Below are 24,080 nucleotides of genomic sequence, written 5' to 3'. Positions count from 1 at the left end.
AAGGAGTACAAATAAATCAGTTGAATTAAATGGCATTCCCTATTTTCTATCTTGATCAACTGCCTTCCCATGAAACTTTTACCTTTCAACACCCTATATAATTTATTTATCTTTGATGCTTATGTTCTTATGACTCTCGCTGCACTCCTCCTCCATGTATGCTCCGTAAGTCAGGTATTTTTGTCTGTTCACTACTATATGTGCCAGGTATCTTGAATAGAAGAACAACAGGTTCTTAAGAATTAATGAATTCTTGAGAATGATTGAATTAAAGAATTTACAGAGATCTATTTGCAAATCTTATTGGCAAGCACAGCAGAATTTACAAAGATAAATGTGACACACTCTCAGTTACCAAGGTATTTAAATCTAGAAAGGAATATCAAATTACTAAAACATAAGGCTGAAAACACAAGGGTTATCAAAGTTATAGACATAAAATATGGTATGGCAGTGCTTCTCAACAGATATGCTATGGGTATTGTGAGCTGTTCAGGAATTACAGTTGTGAGAAGATACTGATTTAGATTTCCTGTTTTTAGCAATAAGTTATTTTTTTTTCAGGTTAGTCCTCGCATTTGATTACTGGTAGAATTGCTGAAATACATGGTCAATCCAGGTCACCTCTAGACTGAATTTATTTTAAGGGATGTGGGGGTGGTAATATCACTGAGTGGTCAGAAGAGCAAATAACAAATTATCTTTGGAAGAACATACCTTCATATCAGGCATCAAAGAATCCTCACAAATAATACATTAAGGAAAATAAGCATGGTCTAACTTAGTAAACTAGGATACAAGGTACTATAAGTGAGAATTAAGAGAAACAAAAGGAGCAAAAACAGACTTGTAAAAATTTCAAATATAGGAATTATCAGCCACAAATTATAAAACAATTGTGCTTACTAAGTTGAAATAAATAAAACATAAGCTTGAAAATGCCTGCAGGGACGCCTGGGTGGCTCAGTTGGTTAAGCAGCTGCCTTCAGCTCAGGTCATGATCCCAGCATCCTGGGATCGAGTCCCACATCGGGCTCCTTGCTCAGCAGGGAGCCTGCTTCTCCCTCTGCCTCTGCCTGCCATTCTGTCTGCCTGTGCTCGCTCGCTCTCCCTCTCTCTCTCTCTCTGACAAATAAATAAAATCTTAAAAAAAAAGAAAAAAGAAAAAAGAAAATGCCTGCAAAAATTAGGAAACTCCAAGAAGTGATCTAATAGATTTAAAAACTATATAAAAGAAACTCTAGAGATGAAAAATTGACAACTTAAAATCAAAACTTTACAAATAATTAAATAACAGGTTAGAAAAAATAGAGAAATACTGAACTGAAGGTTAAAAAATAATTTTGTAACTAAGAGGGGAAAAAAAGCAGAAGATCTGAAAGAGGGTTTATGATACCAGAAGAATACAAAACAATGTTCTTTAGAGTTCCAGATGAAGATGAGACAAATTATAGGTGAGTCTATATTTGGAAAAATAATGATTGAGAATTTTTCATAACTAATGGAGATATTGATCCTCTCTACCCTTGGGACAACCTACCTTGTTTCTGCTTCAAACATTTTTATTCATTTACCCCAATGTGCTTTAAAATTATTTTCTATGTATACCAGGACATGGAAAATGCTGGAAAACAATGTTTTGGATAGGTGTTAACAATCTTCTTCCACTGAGAACCAGATAGCAAATATTGAAAAATTTGTGGGCCATATGGTTTCTGTTGCAATGACTCAACACCATAGTTGTAGGACAAAAGCAGTCACAAACAGTATGTAAACAGATAGATGTTACTGTTTTCCAATAAAACTTTATTTACAAAAACAGATATCAGTCTGCATTTGTTCCACAGTCTGTAGGCTACAGTTTCCTAACCCTTACTTTAGAGGATCAAGGCATGGATTACAATAAAAAACATGTGGTTCCATTTTCCTCCCAATATCAGTTCTCAGAATACATTGTTGAAGGCATAATGCAATGTTTCTTGAACTTTATTGCTCACTATTGGACATACTGAGTTGGTAATAATATTAGCGGTACATACCTAGACTATATCAGTTAAAAAGGGACTACTTATATACTAACAAAAGCAAAAAATATCTCAGGAAACTTAATTCAATACCATAAGACCTATTATGAAATTCAAAACATTCTGAAGAAAATTTAAAACATTTTACTTTATTATTTTTTTAGGATTTATTTATTTGAGAGAAAGAAATACAGAAAGAGAGACAAATTACGCAAGGGCGGGGGGGGGGGATGGGCAGACAGAGGGAGAGGGACAGAGAGAATCCCAAGCAGACTCCCAGCTGAACATGGAGCCCGACACAGGGCTTGATCCCAGGACCATGAGATCCTAACCTGAATCCAAAACAAGAGTCAGACACTAACCAAAAGAGCTATCCAGGTCCCCCAAGAAGATTTAAAACATTTTCATGGGAGGAAAAAGAAATATTTTTCTGAAGAAAGCTAAAGCAAAGTCATTTTGAATTATAAAGGGCTTATGAGGCAATGTACAACTGTGGATACCAGAAAACTTCAAAAAGTAATGTACAGTGTAAGACAGAAAAATAAAGAAAGTTCCATTTAGTTTCCTATCAATGAATTTTTAATTGTCTTGCTACTTTCTCAAAGTATTATGATTTTTCTATTAATTTTAGTACTTTTTCAAAAGCACAGTTATCTTGCAAACAAAAGCAACATTTTATCAGTGATATATCTGAAAACAAATAACTGTTACGAATTTGTGTGTGATTATTTTTGATCCATGATACAATATCTAAATTATTGGAAATTGGCCAATTTTAATTTACAATGACTTGTATTTTGATAACATAAAAGTCTAATATTCTTGTTTCTGTCAGTGTGAATATAATGAACGGAAATATAACGTATTAACATAGTTTTATATTATCTAAGAATTGATCACTGAACGGATAGTGGGAAATCCCACGGAACCCTGACATCTTAATTGGTTCTTCAGTTGGAGCCATATGGGCTCAGACTATGCCAATTAAGACAAAATTATAATAAATGCAGGTCAGAAATAGTTTTTTTATTTCTTACCACTCTCACTACAGAAGGGCAAACATGACCTTAGACTGTCCAGTAAAAATGACCATGTTGCTACTGAGGACATACACTGGGCATATTGGAAATTGCACATAAGAAGGTTAATTTGGAAGACTGAACAGCCTATACATAATATAATCATGTAATTTATTCCCAAAGTACTGACTACCATGATGTACTCAATTAGAGTTTAACATATTTTAAAGATTTATTTTATTTATTTGAGAGATAGAGTGTGTGTACATGCACATGTTGGGAGAAGGGCAGAGGGAGAGGCTCTCAAGCAGACTCCACTGAGTGAGGAGCCCCACACCAGGCTAGATCTCATGACCCTGAGATCATGACCTCAGCCTAGATCAAGAGTCCGACATGTAACTGACTGAATCACCCAGTCACCCCTCTTAAAGTATTTTGAACAGAGCAATCTATGCAATAAAAGTAATAACACTTTTTGAAGTTAAATAGTTTTAAAATCCTATGTCTGGTTACTTAACTCACTAAGAAATTCCAGAAATAGTGTTCTACTGGAATCATGGCTAGATGTATGCTGAATATTTTGAACACAGACTTCATTTTTTTCATTGCTAATCAAGAAAAGATTTCAGTTAGGTAATTGCAGGTCTGTAAAGGATGATTCTGTATATCATCTAAAACAATAGGACAGATGTAGTGAAAAAAGGGCCATCTGTACCCCAATGTTTATAGCAGCAATGGCCACGGTTGCCAAACTGTGGAAAGAACCAAGATGCCCTTCAACGGACGAATGGATAAGGAAGATGTGGTCCATATACACTATGGAGTATTATGCCTCCATCAGAAAGGATGAATACCCAACTTTTGTAGCAACATGGACAGGACTGGAAGAGATTATGCTGAGTGAAATAAGTCAAGCAGAGAGAGTCAATTATCATATGGTTTCACTTATTTGAGGAGCATAACAAATAGCATGGGGGACAAGGGGAGTTAGAGAGGAGAAGGGAGTTGAGGGAAATTGGAAGGGGAGGTGAACCATGAGAGACTGTGGACTCTGAAAAACAATCTGAGGGTTTTGAAGGGGTAGGGGGTGGGAGGTTGGGGGAACCAGGTGGTGGGTATTGGAGAGGGCACGGATTGCATGGAGCACTGGGTGTGGGGAAAAAACAATGAATACTGTTACACTGAAAATAAACTTTAAAAATTAAATAAATAAAAAACCCCAAACAATAGGACCATCATATTATTGTTTTGCATAGATGTTCTTTGCCTACTTTCTTTTTTAACTCTTGTATAAATTAAGTCCCCAACAAGATCTCTCCCTTGTTCTTTTTGCTCCTTTCTAATAATTGTAAGGATATTGAGTTTTGTCCGTATCAATTTGCTGAGTCTGACAGTGTGAATAGGGCCTTATGAAAGAGTTTTATCCTTTGGTTATCACATGGACAGGAAAGGTTGGTTACCCAGTGACAGTAATGCTTTGAGTAATTGTGGTGAACTCCTAAAAGCTAACAGAGCTTTTTTTTAAGTGTATGTCCCTGAAGTTATGACATCATTTTTCCATAATGGCATGAATATGTCAGTCGCCCGAAAAGCAAAGAAAATGATGCTGATACCTCTGGAGTGACGGCATGAGGCCAGAGTGTTAGTTTTATATTTTTAGGAATCATATTGTCAGGTATGTGAAATGGTGACTACCAATATAAATGACTAAAGAGAGGGAAAAGTCCCGGCGATGAAGAAACAAGGGCAACAGAAGCAAAGGAGAGGAATCACTGCAATTCAGTTACTTGAGATCAAACACGCCGTATCAGTCTCAATCAAAATGTGACTATTGATAAATCAATTCTAATTGTAGAAAAATAGGAAGCCCATTGAAAATTCTTGTTTTGGACCACAAGGGAGGCACATAAGTCATAAATGGATTGATAAAACTGTTTAGCAATAGTTACAAAATTATAATTGAAATTCACATGATTGACACTCTGAAACATTTTCTGAAAACAAACATGATCCTTCACAAACCTGACAGCATCAGATGGTGTTACTCAGACCCATGGAGAACGACCACAAGTTAATTAAAAGACCATAGATAATTTATGGGTTTTCCAGAAAATGATGTAATACACAAAATCGAACTTTAGAATGTCCCAAAGAATGTGCAAATTATTATCTTAATGATAACTTTGTAAGCTATATTAAAAAGAAAAAATTTAAACATTTAAAAAGAAACGCTTCTCCTAACCAAAAAAGCATTTCTGAGGTGAGGAAGTACTTTCAATTAATTGCATGGGTCACTCATAATGAAATTTTCTGCATCCCGCCAATTAGTTAGCCAAAGCAAGATGAAAATATGTTTTGAAATTGTCTGAGACTATTGTACCCAATATCCTTGCTTGGGATTATCAGGTTAATTATAATTAGAAATAAAATTGACCATTTATAATGGACCTGAGTATTATACCAAGATGAAGTATTCTCCCTTTAAAACTTCTAATGTTAGATCTAATTGTTATGGTACTAATAAGATGAAACATAAATAGAAATAATTCTTAAAGAGAAACAGTACCTGAGAAAAATGCAAATATTGATTCTTGGGCAAAACTAACACAAGAATTGGGTTGAAGTACTTGTTGAATATATACTGTGTGCGGATGTCTTAGGCATTAAGAGTGCAGTGATGAATAAGAAAGATAAAGTGTCTCTCTCATGGCATTTACTTCCTGGTGGAGGAGACAGACAATAAGCAAACAAAAATAAATAAGTAGGAATGTATGCTGTGAAGAATATAAAATTGGGTGATATACAGAGAATAAGAGAATAACACTTTCAACCGGATGGTCAGAGACAACCTCAAAAAGGGATGTACAAGGAGGTACACAGAAGCACAATACATTCCATTAAAAAAATTTAAAATCACCTCAATGCCATCAATATTAGGAATACTAGATTGATTATGATAGATTTATATAATGTAGTACATACAAGAAAGTGTAACATATGTAGTACAGTTTTAAAATTTCCACACTATATTGTGAAATTAAAAATTGATGATGCCAATGTTACATACTGTATGATAATATTTATGTAAAAATAGTATTAATTTTTATGGTTGCATACATATGTCAATGCGTGCGTGGATACCTGAAATTACACATAAAAAAAATATAAGTAGAAGTGACCTTGGGGAGATGAGTGGATGTAGACACCCCAGTTGGTGATGATTAATGGGGACTTTTGCCTTAGCAGTTATTTTTTAAAATTTTATAAGTAAATGATACTCAGATAATAATTTTATAATAAAAATTAATTAAAAATTAAAAGTAGGGCAATTTGATGTTGCCAGAGGGGAGGGGGGTAAGAGGTGGACAAAATGAGCGAAGAGCAAAGGAGGTCAAAAGGTAGAAACTTTCAGTTACACAAAATTATACAGTAAACGTCATGGGGATATAATTTAGAGCATGGTGACTATAGTTAATACCGTGTCGCATAGTTGAATGTCGCTAACAGAGTAAAAAAAGTTCTCATCACAAGAAAAAGATATATAACTATGTGTATGGTGATGGATGTTAAGGAGACATACTGTGGGGATCATTTTGCAATACATACAAATATCGAATCATTGTGTTGTACACCTGAGACAATATAATGTTATATATCAATTGTAACTCAATGAAAAAGGTAAGACATTCTGATAACATAAACCAAAATTACATTTCAACTTTATTAATGCAGTCTTGAGAGCATTGTTTAAGTAAACTCTTTTCTGTATAAAAATTAGTAGCCATATCTCTTCACGACTAACTATACTTAGAGCACTTATACTCAAAGTTGAAATCACTGCATCGGTAAAGTTATTATGTCTATATATGACCATGATCAAAATAAAACAAATGTGAAAAAAATAAATAAAGTTGTCTTAACCTTCACTATTTAAAACTCACCCAGAAAAACAACTTAATGATAAAACACTCTGATAAAAAGTGTGATGGGACAGAAGTTCTGTCAGTTTTGATTACTTTTCAGGTACATCAAGGAAACATGAACTACACTGATCTCTTCAGATAATCTACTTTGAAAGGCAGATTACCACACTTCTGACTGAATAGTTTTCTTCAAGGACAACTTAAAAGTTGATTTTTGTAAAGCTAAGACATTGTGGTTTTGTTTGTTTGTTTTGTCATGGATAAGAGTGATGTTTTAGCAGATGTTGGAGAAAGAGTATGATTGATTCCCAAGATTAGCACTAACCTCAAACACCAATATCTCTCTCTCCATTAAACTTAAAAGCTTAGACCTTCTGTGAAAGGAAACCAAGAGAGTCACAAAATAGAGGAATGCTCTTTCTTTCTTCATAGTATTCCTTTAACAGTTCCAAGGGTCTTTAGGAAAAACTAACACTTCCCCTGTTTGTATTAACATGAAGCACATTAACCACTAAAAAGATAATAAAACTACATCAAAGTTGATTATTATTCACAAAGATATGCAAGTAGCTATAATAATGAGTTTAAGATGGCATATTTTTCCTAAGTAGAAAATATTCAATTAGATGTTTGTAGCATTTCATTCTTCCCTTGACTATACAACATACTAAACAGTGTGTCAGAATATACTACTCGAGTCTTCTCTGGCTAATGGTAGAGAGCAAAGCTTGCAAAGCTTTTACTTCCATGGATTTCTGTATTGTGTTTCAAAAGAAAAAAATAATGACATCTATGAGGACATCCAGTGCATGTCATCATCATGGCAATGTGGATTCTCCTTATGGCACTAAAATTCCTTGAAGAAGAGGATCCCTAGAATATCAGAATCTACAGCAAATAATATGCCCAACATTACTGATTCATGAACCACATAAATACTGTAATGTAAACTATACCAGTATCCTAGAAATAATCACATCCAGTAGATATTTTCTTTACCTAGAATTCTAATTATGTCCTTTTTCTAGACTCTCCAGTACAGCTACTGGTGAGATGCAAGTAGCATAGTAAAACCTCAGCTGTAGATTAGATTTAGGGTGAAGAACACTGGAGAAAATCTTAGAATACCTCGAACTCAACATCATGGTACCCTATCTGACAGCATCCACAGGGCAGTATTAGCCTTTGGGATTGATTGATATTTATCTCCCCTCCATGCAAAACAAAACAAAACAAAACAGCTGTATAATCTGGAAATAAATGTACCTAAGTATTTAAAGTGTAAGGGTCTAATTAACACTTAATCAGGAGTTTTCTGTTCTGTGAGACTATCCTTAAAATCCCATAGAATTAATAATAAGACTAAGATGATTTTGACAAGATATATTGCAATTTCTTGTACAAAGGAATGCATCGAAGAATTATTAATCCTTATTTATTGCAATGGTTTTCCTTTGTCTTCATGAATTCATAAAATATATGAATAAGAAAATTAAATGTCACTCAATGTTTTTATAACAAAACAATTTGGAAGAGCCATATAAATATCACATTACTCTGATAATAGATTCAAGGTCATGCAAGAAATGTATTGGCTAAATGACCATAGAGATTGCATTTTATTCTGCAATGCTAAGCTGAATGACTAGAGCAAAGTGTTGAAACAGCATTTGAGCTCCTATGATTTTAAAATATTAGAGCTTTTAAAAAATCTTCATGGAATTTGCATTGCAATGTGCCTTACATATTAGGTAACACAATTCTATCTTGGGACGTAATCTGATGGCATCATCACACACAGACACATTCATCATCCTGTCCTGCAGATGCACAAAGGAGAATGTCTTCTGAGTGTAACTCACATCCCACTAACTTATCATATTCCTGTTGACTAGCAGGCAGCTGAAATAACTTAATGTGCTTTGAATATTTAACCCAGAGTAATATAAGAAAACATCTGTCACTTACGTTTTTGAGTCATCCCATAACACACAATAGGGATTCAAAGTACCCTAAAAATAAGCAGAGAAAGAAGAAATGTCTCTTGAATACATACAACAAAAATGGAAGTTTTATGTGAAATGCAAACAGAATGGCAGCTTTCTTATCTTGTAGTATGATACTTTAAAGACTCCATCTCTATTTATTTTGCATAAAAAATTTGTCCTTCCTCAGCCTTAGTGATGCATTTCATTAAATTCTAATCATGAAAACAATACGTTTATTACAAATGTCATAACCTATATTTAGTTTTTCTTTTGAAAATTGAAAGTGAAGCTCTCATTTGGCACAAGGTCCATATTTTGATAATTTACAAATTACCTGATTTGTAAAAGATTTCATTTTTTTTAACCTGTAAAATATTAATTGTTGGATTATTTCCTTTCTGAAGACCAAAGTACTTATACACAGTGTAAATCACAGGGAAACATTCTGTATTACGCACACGTTACAAACACAACCACTGCCACCCTTATTAGTCTCTGGTTGTCGCCTTCCTAGGGGCAAGAGATGGTTATATTAACTGTCCATTTCCAGAAAACGTGTTGGATAGTGATAGCTTCTTCTTCTTTCCTCCTTTTTTTTTTTTTCTAAAAATGGGTTATTAATAGCTGCATTTTTTAAAAAAACCATTTTATTCAATAATGATGATAAGTGAAATAAAAATCGATGCACCTCATAGCATTCACTGAGTTAGCTTTCCCTTAAAGTATGAAGAATGAAGTGTCATTAAAGGGATTTTAAGTATAAATTTGTACATGATGTGCAAGCTCCTCTGGCCCAATGTGCCACCTCCTCCTAGCAAGTCACGGCTGCCCTTTTGGGGTGTATTTCACAATTAGTATGAACTAAACCAGATCCACTATTTAATAACCCCTTTGTATGTCTTCTTAATTATAATAGTCATACCTATAGAGTGAAGATAGAGAAGGAAGCATAAAATGGGATGTTCTTTTGAATTTGGAAATAAACATAAAGTTTTATCATTTCCTTCCTATAAGAGTAATCTAAAGTGTAGAAACGCTCAAGTCCCAGTAGAGCTATTATTATCGTTTAAAGACCATCTCATTCGTTTGAAATCAATTGAGAGAAAATGCAGATGTGGCCACATCTAGTCCACGGCAAAGTGTTATTGTTGTTGTTGTTGTTTCTTAAATAGCTCACAATGTTACATTAGTTTTAGGTGTCTAACATAGCGGTTACACAAGTTTATACATCATGGCTTGCAATATCTTCTCAATCAATAGATTATTTTGTATCGAATCATGTCTAATGAAAATATGTTAAAAAAAGTATCAAATATTTATTCAGTTCAATAATTGTATATGTATGAGTAGCCCCCCTGGCCCTCAGGATGACGCCATGAGGTTTTCATTATCTTTCTGTTTTAAAGAGTACTAATCGTCTAAGTGTTTTCTTTCTGTCTGTCACATTCATTGGGCCTTATTTTGCCCTTTTGAAACTAGCCTAAAAATTCTTCCTTTATATGATGCTATTCTACCCATGAAGAGCCCTCTTCTTTATTAAACATACGCTGTTTGTTTCACGTTCTCTCATTCTCCACATCACTCATTTCTTAGAGCACATAGTTTTGAGGTGTGTTTAGGGAAACCATCAATATGTGTCCCACCATTGCAGAAAAAAGTGGTGTTATTGTCTCTCCCCTGTAAGATACCATATTCCTAATAATGCAAGCTATGACTGTATCAGATATTTTGGGAGTCTCTTCCTCACCTTGACTACTTATACATTAAAGTCTCCTAGGAGAGACTTTTTGAATCCTGATTTTGACATCCCACACATTCACTATTGATTCAAAACTTTTTAATTGGTACAGGATTAAGAAACAAGCATGGTGTCTATCCCCTCATTGAACCAAATCATTAATAAAAATGATGACTAGGTCAAGGCAGATAAAACCAGCTTTTGGCTCTGTTCCATAGGTAGACATGCTCCTTCCCTGGCTGCGACCCCTACACCTCAGTCTTGTTTTAGTAGATAATCACCAAGATATATCCAGCAAAACAACCTCTTTAAAAGTCTAGGCAGGCTCTTTGTAAAATGTTGCCTAAGTGCTGTTTACTGTATCTGTTCAAAAATTTCACTAGAAATAAACATTAAAAATAGTGATTCTAAAATTTGTGAAATCCATCCCAATTTTATTTTTCATTATAATTAGGACATTTGACTAATTCCAATATTTTAACATCATTACCAAAATCCCTCAAAGACCGCATATCCAAGGTATCTTTCTTCTTGTCAAATGCTAATACCTATAAACAATGCTCTTGGCATAAAAATGCTCCTTCCCTAAGAAGGTTATAGCCTCAAGGAGGTTGATGAGGAACACACATATGTGTGTTTATTTTTATATATGTTAATATTCATATAACAACAAAGAGACATGGTTTTATAAGCGTCACTTGTCATAATATACTGTGTAAGGGAGAAATGAGGGACATCATGGCTTGTGTTAGATCAAGTTTCATCAAGTAAGTGAGTCTTAATGTGGTTCTACATGTGGTATAGATCTAGGGAGGGTCACAGAAGGGAAAGGTGCTTCAAACTGTTTTCTTTTCTATTCTTTCCATTTCTTTTTTTTTCTAAATAGCTTTCTTCCCCTGTCCCATGAGGTTCTATCTGGTTTTAGTTAAAATTTTCGTTCAGTCTGTGACTTTCTAAGAAATCTTTACTATAGCTACAATGTTGCATCATAAAGCTATACTACATTTTATCAGGGAATTTGTTCAAAAGATCTCAGAACACTTTATAGAAAATAAATTATCCTTGAAATATCACAATGAGGGGTATGGGAGTATATTTTTCATGAATATAGAAACTAATTATGGGTGAAGAACCTGAGATAATAATTCTTCTGAATCTAGTTTACTTCTTTTAGTAAAGTATGAGTTAGGTAAACTTAAATTTCTATGTAAACCAATATAGGATACTGGTTATAGGATTACTATTTCATATTTAGAATTCATAACAAGTTATAACAAAAAATAATACTCAAAAAGAAATATAAAACAACCTTAATTGTTTGGATATCTTTCCTTTTTAAATCCCCTAATGAAACTGATTTCCATTTTCAGATAAAAGTATAAAGGTGAAAAATGCTTATTCTACTCTTAATCCACGCTATCGTAAACCTTAGTTTTATCTTTTACCTTCTTCACCCCTCATCTCTTCGATTTTATCTCATGCTTCTCTCTCTTCTTGTCCTTGTGAAAATTTCAAAAGTATCTACTTAAAAATTATTATAGGTTCCAAAAGGCACCACTCAATTTTGTGTTTCACTCTACATTCTGGAACTTACACATGATAGACACCATCTGTAAGGGTTCATTCTTGTGTAGTTACCAATACGTAGGTCTGTGAGCTGAGGTCAGTTATTTAAATACTTGAAGTTTAGAAAAATAAGCAGAACAAACAAATTAAAGAAATCTTAGTATCTGGATAGACCAGTAGCTTAAAGAAAAAGAATGTGCAATGGAAAGCATAAAGCAAACATCAATGATGAGTGAATCCTAAACATAAAAAAAAAAAACAAAACAAAACACTGTCTAAAAGGTTCTGCTGGGAAACCACTTGTTAAGTATTTGTTATAATTTCTAAACATTTTTCTCAAAGGTACTCTGCTACAAGATCTGTTATGAGGAATTTACAGGAAATTGATAACAGGAAATGGTGAGCCCAAGAGAGAAAAACAAAATGTAATGACAGGAGCAAGAGGATAATGGGTGAGCGTGGACAAGCCTATAGAAGTTGATTAAAGAAATGCATTGGGGTGCCTGGGTGCCTCAGTGGGTTAAGCTTCTGCCTTCAACCCAGATCATGATCCCAGGGTCCTGGGATCAAGCCCAGCATTGGGCTCTCTGCTCAGCAGGGAGCCTCCTTCTTCCTCTCCCTCTGCCTGCCTCTCTGCCTACTTGTGATCTCTGTCTGTTGAATAAACAAGCAAACAAACAAACAAAAAGCATTAAACTAAGGAAGCAAACAATTCTCAACCAAATGAGACAATTGTGCTTAAAAAAATTCATTTACGTAGCTGTCAATCTCATTGACACTTAAAATATAAAAACTGCATGTATTGAAAACTTTTGGAAAGGATACTTTATTCTTGAAAAACACATTTTTTCTAAAACAAGTAAACAAAGAAACAAACAACAAAGAACTTTCTTGACCCCATTCAAAATAGAATAGTCGAACTCAAGTTAAATAAATATTTCTACTCACCCGATTTTAAGGCATTTAAAAAATGTACCATGACCCAAATTTCCTCATTACCATAGTTGTTCAATATATAACTTTCAAGTGTCTTTAATAGTCTTTGCTGTTTTTTACTTTTACTTCTTTTCTGTTTCCACATCAACAAACCAATATACCTATTTAACAATATAATATATCACTGGCTTTGTCAATGTATTTCTATAGGTGGTTCTCTTTTCCTTTGATCTGCATAACTTTTCTTTTTTCCTTTCTTTTCTTTCTTTTTTCTTTTGAATAGAAAAGGGAATTTGGACATCCTTTCTAGTTCTAGCTCTCAGTGATTCCTAAATGACTTCATAAGCGCATTCCTCCTCTTTCAAAACTCTCTTCCAAGTCAGTTTTTTTTTTCCCTATAGAATACCCTAAATACATCTCCCTATGGTAAATTACTCTCACTATGATAAATTTCATTTAGTCATTCATACAAAAAAAAATCACTTAGTAAATACGTATTATATTCCAGGTACCCTTTGAAGCACTGAGGTTATAGCAGTGAACACAACAAAATTCTTGCTTCATAGATTTAACTATAGTGAAGGGGGCAGGGAGAGAGACAAAATAAAAACATAAATATATAACATGCTGGATGGTAATCTGTGCTATGACAAGAAGTAAATCACAATGAGAGGAAAGAATGGGAAGTGAATTAGTTGCAATATTATATACTGGGAAGCCTTCACCCATAAGACAATATTTGAGCAGAGATCTGAAGCTGATCACAGAAAAGATAAGAGTAAAGTCACAATAAAAATGAGTGAAGACCAAGTTTCTCTAATTTTTCTTTGGTGTTATTCCATTCTGAGTAAATTCAATCCACATACTATGCTTACTACACTCCTGCTATCTTAGTGTTTTCCAATGTTTTTTTTCTGGACCTACTCTAGAATCAACTGGGGTGCTTATCAAAAATGTAGAGTCCTTGGCACCACATATTTTGAGATTGGGGCTATCCCTAGGAATGTGCATTTTAATTATTACTGCCTCTACATAGTTTTTATCCACATCAAATCTGAAGAACACTGCTCAAGACACACACAAGAGAAATTATATGGTTTCTTTCTCCCGTTTTTCTTCAAGCTTCCAAATGCTTAGTGCTCATATGCCATCACAACTTCCAAGTCTGGAAATGTCTAACTTTCCCGTACCTTTCATAGTCCTTTTAAAACAATACATCCTCTTGTCTATAGAGGTAAAGCAAACAAGCAGACGATACATCTAAGGGCATGAAGAAGGGCACTGACTTCACCATAACTATATCAATATTTCCAATTTTCTGACTCAGATGTTCCAGGTTGATTCTCCCTGTCACATCTTCTAGTGCACTGTACATTGACTTCTTGAATGTAGATGGGAGGAAGATTGTTCAATGGACATTTCATAGTCTCTCTTCAATTTTCAAAATTTTAGACATAAAGGTATTGCATTAAAAATACCTGGGTTTTGCCAAGCTTATGTTGTCTTTCTTTCTCTACTAAAGCTTAACTCTAGTTATTATATAACTGTACAAAAAGACTTTGGGAATCTCTTGAGAACATTTCCAAAATGACTGACCTGACCCACAAAAGACTATTTTAATATCTTGTGTATAATTCTAATACTACTTGAGAAAAGACACATTAAAAAAAAAAAAAAAAGCCTAAAGAATGCATGCTGAAGGAGGTAAGACCTTGTGGATGTAAATTTTTTCATCGTCAAATCTAAGACAGGTCCCGCCCCTAAAAGCTGATTAGTGAGAATATTTCTTTAAACAAATAAATGACTTCATAGTTCCTGAAGGTGTAATATACCACCCAGGAGTACGACACAGTTGAAAAAGGTTGTGTGAAACTCAACAACAGAAAATGATCTGTTGAATGTTCTCCATATCCTTTTTCAAGGTTATGGTAAGTACAGTTCTGTATTTTCATATTTTTAAGTGATATTTAAAAACAACTAAATCTGGTTTTAACACACTCTCTCTTCTCTTTTCTTTTTCTTTTCTTCTTTCTTTCCTCCTTCCCTCTTCCTTCCTTCCTTTCTTTTTCTCTTTCTTTCTTTCTTTCTTTCTTTCTTTCTTTCCCTTCTGAAAGGGTAGCTGACAGACACCTGAAGTCTAAAGAACATCACTGAAACTATAATACTGTGTTTCTACTTAACAGGAGAATGACTATAAAAGGATTTTTGGATAGATTTATGAGTGTTCCGTAGAGAACTTCGCATTGAGAACCAGTCAATATGGAAAAGAAGGAGCTGCCTTTCACTAAGGCAGACTGGTATAAAGACCACTGAAGTGAGAAATGCAGAATATTGTTTTATCAGGATGAGTCCCATCCGCATTGCATAGCTTTTCTTGAGGAGTTCTCAGCTACTCAGTTGGGGCATAAAGAAAGAACGTATATTCAGTTCAGCTTCTGCTATGGTTACTCACTGGCCCACATTAACCAGATGACACTATGTTTGTGAATGTGATAACAACTTGCTTCTCTAATTTCTGAGATAGATCATTAACCTGAATATACATTATTTCCCGATGAATACTGCCTGTTGGACATATGGAAAACAGTAAAAAGTCGAACCACTATCAGGGATTATTTGTATGTGTGTTCTTCAAAGAAAATCATTGCCTCTATGTAGGTATCTTAGAGTGCCTTACTACATGATTACATCATTTCCAACAATGTCTGCACAGGAGTCTGGTGTACCTCCCAACAAACACATACATGGGTTTCCTAGGGGCAGAAACTCTCCAAGTATGAGTTGGAGTGGCCAGGAACTTAAAAAAAAATAGTTAAATAACTAGATTTCATATATGTGAAACAGACAGCTTAAGTCTTTTCCTTTTATAGCCCAAACGATGTTACAATGTATCTTAATAACACTTTTATAGGATTGTAGCAGAGGCAAGGGCAACAGCGGTGTTTTGCACTAGTCTGTCTATCAGCTACCAGCAAAGAAGTTCTACTAAATTCCTTCAAAAGCACAACATATCTACACATGCCAGAGTTGCCCCTGATGTCCAGCACCTGGTTCCACAAGGCCCTTCCCGTGGCTGCCTAGGTGGTGCTGTCTTGTGACATCCTCTGACTTTCTTTAACATCTCACAGCCACTTCACAGCTGCCATCTCATTGTCTGGTGATTCCTTTAATCAGGTTCCTAAAGCGCTGGTATGATAATCAGCAGGACAGAATTTAATCTCAGGTTGCTAATTAATTCTTATTGAATAATATATCATCAGTATTGCATTATGTCTGATTCAAAATGGCACTATTAATGCTTACATATATATTATCTTCATAATCTAAAATTAATTTTGCAATGTTCCAATGCAGCGTTATTAGTTTTCTACTGCTGCTGTACAGTTTGCCATAAACAGCAGCATTGAATAACATGAATTTATTATCTCACAGTTTCTGTAGGTCAGAAGTCTGGTGAGATCAGCTGGATCTCTTGCTCAAGAGATGCACAAGGCTGAAATCAAAGACAGAATCGGCAGGATCACAATACTTTCTGGAGGATCCAAGGATAAACCCATATTTAGGCTCATTCAGGTTTCAGCAAAATTCAATTCCTTGCAGTTGTAGGATTGAGGTCCACATTTCCTTCCTGGCTGGCAACCATGGGTTGTGTTCAGCCTTTAAAGGCTGCCTACACACCTTGCTTGAGGCCCTTTTCTTCTTCATCATCAAAGTCAGCAATGGTAGTTGAGTATTATGTTGTATTTCTGACCACAGCCATAGGGAAAAGTTACCCACTTTTTATGGCTCAGGCGATTAAATTGGATCTACCCAGATAATCCAAGATAATTTCCCCATCTCAATGTGCTTACCCTTAATCACATTTGCAAAGTCCCTTTTGACATGTAACACAACAGGTTCTGGAGATCAGGACATGGGCATTTTGCGAGAAGGGGGGAGCATGCGTCTATGTACTATATAGAGGCTGATTAACTTTATACTGTAGAATCCAAATACACTTATCTCTGTAAATAAAATTTCATTGCAGAGCCACACCCATTTGTTTATATACTGTCTGGCTGTTTTCATGCTCCAACAGCAGAACTGAGTAGAAGGGACAGAAACCGTTATGGCTCACCTATCTAAAAATATTTGCTCTATGACTCCTAAGAAAAAGTTTGCTAATTGCTGCTCCAAAAATAGTGTACTTTTTGAAAAATATTAACTATATATTATGAATCAAAATAAACTGAATTTGGAATGTAAGTGGGAAGATCGCTTACTCAAACTGAGGAATTTAGATATAACCAAAACAAACAAACAAACAAACAAACAAAACCACAAAACTGTAGCTAGAAAACAACTTCCAACTCAATTTCTGCCAATAGCAGAGGCATCAATCTGCTTATTTAGTTAGTATTTCGAGACTTTTCCTTAAAAGTTACCAAGAGCTTTAAGCAGGGGGAAAAGAAATCAGAAATCTCTTTCAAACGGACAAAAACTCGGTAGAAAAGTAATTCAAAAAGTAAAGCAATACAAACACCCCTTCGTAGAAATTATATATGCACAAACTCAACTTTCTTAAGCTTTGCCAAGTGATTTTTAATTCCTAGGGTTGTTATCAGCCGTTAATATTCAGGAAAATACTCACTGATGAGTGTTGAAATCTCTTCATTGTCTTTCATGCTTATCTAAGGGTTAACAAGCATATTCATTAGAGTCTTCCACTGTGTTTTCAGCTATGATTACAAAGGTTGTGGCTCATGATTAATTTTAGTGTATACACATAACACAAACTCCATTTGTTAGCTTGATCCTGTTCGTATGCAAGCAAATATGGCAAAGAAAACAAAACCTACCAGCCCAAATTCCCATGAGATTTTTTCTTTTTCCTTTTCTTTCTTTCTTTTTCTTTCTTTCTTTCTTTCTCTTTCTTTCTTTCTTTCTTTCTTTCTTTCTTTCTTTCTTTCTTTCTTTCTTTCTTTCTTTCTTTCTTTTTTTGTGAATATGACCGATTTGAGAACTACTACTAAATTTTGTAGATTTTTTTTCAATGTTGAAAGACAGCAGTATCATGTTACCTACAGCACACGTCACTACTCAGAGGAAGAAATAAAAAGAAAGGCAAGACTGCAGACGGCAGGCCAGCGTAGTCCAATCTGTCTTTCTACTAGAAATGGAACTGCATAAAAATATGCTTACATTTGGCAAAAGAATTTATCTTCAGGCTAACAAAGTTGATAGAGCATGAACTAACTAAAATGCATTTAATTTCTTATTCTTCTAACTCCTCTTTAAAGATGGAGATGTTATCCACCTTGGAAAGCCATAGCAGGTTCAGATCTGTCAGATCCGAGACATCTTAATGCTGGGTGTGTGTGTGTGTGTGTGTGTGTGTGCATGCGTGTATATATGGTGATTCTACTATATTTATTTAGGACTCAATAATTTTTTTCAATAAAATTAGTACCTTTCCTTATGCATTAGATAATCTAACAATATTGATAACCATCAATCTCACAACTGAAGAAATCTTAAGTAACATGAAAAATAAAATTCTTTTCCTGGAAAAGCAAATTTGATATATTTTAAAAGTAAGTAATTGCTATGCCTAAGCACTACAGACCCTAACTCTAGAGGTCATCACAATAAAGTTGTAAAGCCCCCCAAACCCGAACTAAGAATAGCATCTGAGTCATTAATGATTTATGAGCTGGGTAAAACTGCAATTGGCTTTGCTAAATACAATTTGTAATTTCAGGATTCCATATTCTACCAACTATTTCTACTAGTTCCCAAGGGCCCTATTATATTTAACATACTTTAAATGCTATTTGTTAAAAAGCTTTTTAAAAGGACACATTTCATTTAGGAAATGTTAACAGGCTTTTCCCTAGACTCACTATAACTATTAATTCTCATTCTTCATTTTTTTCTACATGGTATATGAAACAGATAAAATTTGCACGTCATTACTGTTTTCTGAGCTCAGGAAAGTGTGGTGCGTATTTTTGATATAAGAAAATAGGTGAAAGTAGACTTGATATTAGAAATATATCTAAAATAGTTCAATTTTAAAGGCAGAAACAGTGATTATATACAGTTATAATAAAATTTCAGCTTGTTCTCATCAATTCCTATTTTCATGTTTAAGATGCATCTTTTCTCACATTTAACGAAGGTCAATATATTCCACTATAGACTCTTTGATGATCTCTTCAATGGAAATAAGCTAAAATTAATTTGTATATAGCATATTTTTCTAAGATTGGTAATAAATACTAGGATACTCAACAAATCAGTTACAAATCCCTTCCCTCAGTGAGTAGTAAAGTATTTTACAAACTCTAATTTGGGCGATAAGCATTAGAAATTCAAAACAGGAGACCAAGGGCTGTATGTATTGTATGGAAGAAGTGTGAAAGGTGTTTATAAAATAAAGGGGAGAAATGAGGGATCCCACCACCCAGAGAAGCTCTGTTTTGTAGCTGTTCATTGGGCTAGCCTCTGAGGGCAGCTGGGCACTGCAAGCAAGGGGACAGTAGAAGCGTGTGAGAAGACTTGGCAATATTTTCTTCTCCAGCGTAAGCTTTTCTTCTTCCTCTCCTTCTCCCTCAGAATCCCTTTCAACAGATTTGTCTATTTTCTTTTGAATGGATGTCTTTTAGAGGGGAGATTATATTGTTTCGAAAATCTGCTCAACTCATATGCTCAAAATATTGAAAGACAGCATTTTGTTCTAAGTGACCTGTGATAATCATCTCATTCTTATGTTCTGACTTTCCCTGTCATTCCAACTGTCTAGCTGGTGCTTAATAAAATGTGTTGATGATAAACTCCAGTTTTCATAGATAAAAAGTAATATTCTGTACATGGTTTATCTCCTTTGTAAATTGACTGGCAGAATCCCCAGAAGAGAAGTTTGACTCAAAGTTTAAATCTGTTAATTTCAAATAGTTTGAATTAACATTAGTGAGACGGTTTCATCAACACTACTGTTGAGGTTACTCGGTTACTCTTTCTTCAACTTCTGAAAAAAATGTCCTTTAATTAATATGTTCTCTAAATTCTCAATAGTGACTTTATTTAGGAAAGTTTTGTTGATGTCCACTTACATAAGTGTTTTCTCCATAAGAAATATGATATTCACTCTGACATCGTATTGCTTTTTCTTTTTAGCAAAGAATTCTGGGAACTAGTAATAGAGATTACTATGTTTCACTGATGCTTACAACTGGTAGACATTATCATAATAATAAAAAACAAAAACATAAGTAAATAAATATTTTTAAACAAATTTTGAATGTACAAAAACATAAGTTCTTTCTCAAAAGCAATGTGAAAGGAATTCTCAGTGTTCAGTGCAGTGATGAGATTAGGTAGAGATGAGATTATTCTTAGTATAAAGGAGGTAGATTTTATAGAAATAAAACACATTCTTAAAATTAAATAGAACTGGTATGGTCACATTTGGCAAAGCAGAAAAAGATCCAATAGTTTAAGTATTAGTTGTAATGTTTAAAAGTCATTACTAAGAGGTTTGAGATTTTCATTAAACAATCTAGGAAGCCTGAAGCATCTTAGAAAAAAGTGGTTTTCAGGGAAGATAATTGTCACTTTTTTATAAAACCAAAATTGGTTTTCTTTTTGGAAACCAGAAATTATAAAATAGGAGAGAAAGCATGGGTTTTGTAAACCAAAGGATTTGAGTATAGATTCTGTTTTGCCATTCATTAAATTTATCAATTTGGGAAGATGGCATTCTCTGCTTCTGTTATTTGTATGTAAATATCAGCTTCACAGAAATTTTGCAAGGAATTAAAAAAAAAAAAAATCACCTGTGTAATGCAACACACGAGAGCGGCTCACTTTAATATAGGGAGAATCAAAGCATCATCAGCAGAGTCTTAATAGGAATCACTTTCCCTGTCCCTCCTCATCTGTGATTGAAGCATTTCAAGTGAATGTGTAAAGTATAAGAAATTTTAAATTTCTACAGAAGGAAGGAGCAAGATTTAAAGAATTCCAATTGTGGTTGGATGGATTCAAGAAAGGGTTCTTGTCATTCTGGAATGAGAGGTTTAGGTTTGGATTACTGGTATACCCAGGTAGTTTTAAGAAGTCTTCCCTGATCCTGGACCCAGCACTATCAAATGCCATCCCACCCATTCTCCTACTCTGGGGTACTCAGAAGTTAATTACCTACCTTTGTATTATGTTTAGAACTTCTATTGCTGCATGCATTTTACACCTACGTATTTATGCGGCAGTCTCCCCCATCATGTGGTGAGACACGTTTTTATTCATCTTGGTCTCCTCTACTGCTTGACTCAGAGCCCAATAAAGATGTGAACATAGATAAACAATTTAATAATTATTATCCTAGATAAACTGAAGGGAATTTTATTACAGGCAAAAACATAGGGTAATCTGGCATTTTTTTAAACAAAATTCTACATTTTTATAAAACTTGATAAAAACAGTATTTCAAACTACATAGTCACCAGAAATAGGGTTATCAAAAATGCATGCACATCACTTGGTATTTCCTGGCCTTTGTTTCCATATAATATATATATATATATATATATATTCATGGAAATCACTTCATTTACAACCCTAAATAAAGTCTAGAAAAACGTGCTCTGAACAAGTGAGTGACCGTTAACCTTTTTTTAAAAGGTAAATACTATAAGCAACTCAATGCCACACAGGTTATACTTACATTAGCCAAATGAGCCAGTTCTATCTCCAGGAATGAATCCGTTGTTTTGGGTTCAGGCCTTATGGTGACCACGATGATTTTGGAATTGACGACAGTGTAATTTCTGAAACAGAATAATTTTGATTAAAAGGAGAAAGGATGGATGACAAGTATGAACTCCTACTGCTCGGTACATGTTGGGATGCATGTTAAATAAATAAAGATATCCTAATTTATCTTAAGGAAAACAGAGAAACTGGGCAAACAGATTTAAAGCATGATACTAACGAACTTCTCATGGAAAGCTATGGTTCATTTCTTCTTATAAACAAATCCTATCTAGAACTAGAGAAGTTTGGGGGGAGGGGAAAGCTAGTGCTGACTGTACCATTTTAGAGGCAGGGAGGATGAAAAAGCAGCAGCACTGACAAGCTTTCGATTCCTTAGATCTGATTCACCTCCAAGAGAGATGGATTGTGAATTCAAACCTTCAGGCAATCTTTAAATGAATATAATCCATGTATCTCAAGGTGGGCTTAACGGTTTTATTCTCCAGGAGATCCAATATTCTTCTTGTAAAGTGCTATCTTGGTGTTTTTTAGACTATCTCAAAATTCATTAAGATGAATGATTGGGATGTGGTTCAGCATGAAAACAAGCAGAGTTGAAATATAAATAACTGCTGTTGCTAATCATTGACCATCATTCATTTCAGCAATAGAGACTTACAGGCCACTTCTTTATCTCAATATGCTTCATGTAAGGAATTCATTTGCCTTTTGAAATATCTTACCAATTACAGTTCACTCACAAAGAAGTTTTAAATATATTTACAAGATACAAAAATTATCCATAAACATAAACATAAACGGAACCAACTCTTTCTTGTACATATTGGTTTTTACTTAACATGTATAAAATGCCACACATCACCTCTTATTTAGAGATTTAAAGTTTAATTATGCTTTTAGCTATATATATTTCTTCCATCCCTTCTTTTTGACTTGAAACAAACAAAAGAGCATGTCCTTCCACAGAACGAGTAATGTACTGGGGAATTTGTAACAGGTATCAGAGATGAAGTAATTTAATTTTTCCCACTTTTTTTGTTACTTAAAGTGTTATTTATAGATAATAAAATTCACCAATTTTAAGTGGGCAGTTTAATGCTTTTAGTAATTGTATACTACCATACAAGCACCCCAAATCAAGACAAACAACTGATCCCTTACCCTGAAACACTTTTCTTGAGCTCATTGCATCTGTTCCCCTCCTGTTCCCAAGGTTCCAGGCAACAACGAACATGTTGCCACTATAATCATGCCTTTCCTAGAATTTCATTTAAATAGAATCAAACAGTACAAAGACCTTTGTGTTTGACTTAATTCACTTAGCATAATGTTTCTAAGATGCATCCATTTTGTTTCTCTTTATAGGTGAGTACTATTCCATGATATGGCTATAACACAGTTTATGACCCACTCATCAATTAAGTAAGTAACCTGTGGGTTACTTCTGATTTTTAACTTTTATGACTAGTACTATTCATATTTGGCTATTATGAATAATTGGTATACACACTTTCTACATAGACATGTGTTTTCATATGTTTTGGTATGGTATGTTAGGTATTTGGTAAATACCTAGGAGTAGAACTGCTTGATCATGTGGTTTCATGTTTAATTTTCTGCATAAATGTCACACTGTTTCCAGAAATGGCCATCCCATCAAAATTATATAATTTGAATATTGTAGAACAATGTTGAACTTCACATTCTTTGTGAAAATATTTTCTCTAATGGGATGGTCTTTGCCTGATATTTTACCAGAAAAAAAAAAAAATGCTGACTCTGCCACCATGAAGAATTTACTATATTTAGTAATACAGGAACTATAAACATATTTTGTGTTGGATAACGTTTTTTATGTTCTCTCTCTCTGTGTATTCAGTAATGTCAAGTAACAGGTACTTAAACACTCACGAGGCTTCATGGTATCTGGCCTAACAGTAAAAAGTAAAGAACAACTAAGTAATTAGACTTTATAAATTGGACTTTATATTTTTTAGGGGAAGATATCTGCAAACAGAGAGGGCTGGTTAACTGTACTTTATTTCATTTAATACTAATTGAAGGTCAGTTGCATTGAGAATGATATGAGATAAGCTCTAAATGCGAAGTTCCCTTTGCAAATTTATTGTTCC

The 24,080-nt window shown here is 34.2% G+C and overlaps 1 protein-coding gene across 4 annotated transcripts in view; it reads right to left on the bottom strand.

Annotated features, from left to right (window-relative positions):
- The window catches only part of ADGRB3 (adhesion G protein-coupled receptor B3), a 723,296-nt gene that overhangs the window by 282,066 nt on the left and 417,150 nt on the right, over positions 1–24,080 (bottom strand). For all 4 annotated transcript variants that reach the window (XM_059178365.1, XM_059178363.1, XM_059178364.1 and 1 more), the window contains 2 exons: positions 21,899–22,001; positions 8,935–8,978 (listed from right to left, as the gene is read on the bottom strand). In XM_059178365.1, the coding sequence (XP_059034348.1) occupies positions 8,935–8,978; positions 21,899–22,001 (147 nt within the window). The remainder of the gene's footprint in view (positions 1–8,934; positions 8,979–21,898; positions 22,002–24,080) is intronic.

The sequence above is a fragment of the Mustela lutreola genome, chromosome 6, assembly GCF_030435805.1.
Source record: "Mustela lutreola isolate mMusLut2 chromosome 6, mMusLut2.pri, whole genome shotgun sequence".
Lineage (NCBI taxonomy): Eukaryota > Metazoa > Chordata > Mammalia > Carnivora > Mustelidae > Mustela > Mustela lutreola.
The sequence above is the reverse complement of the archived record's forward strand: the minus strand, read 5'-3'. Positions and strand labels throughout refer to the sequence as shown.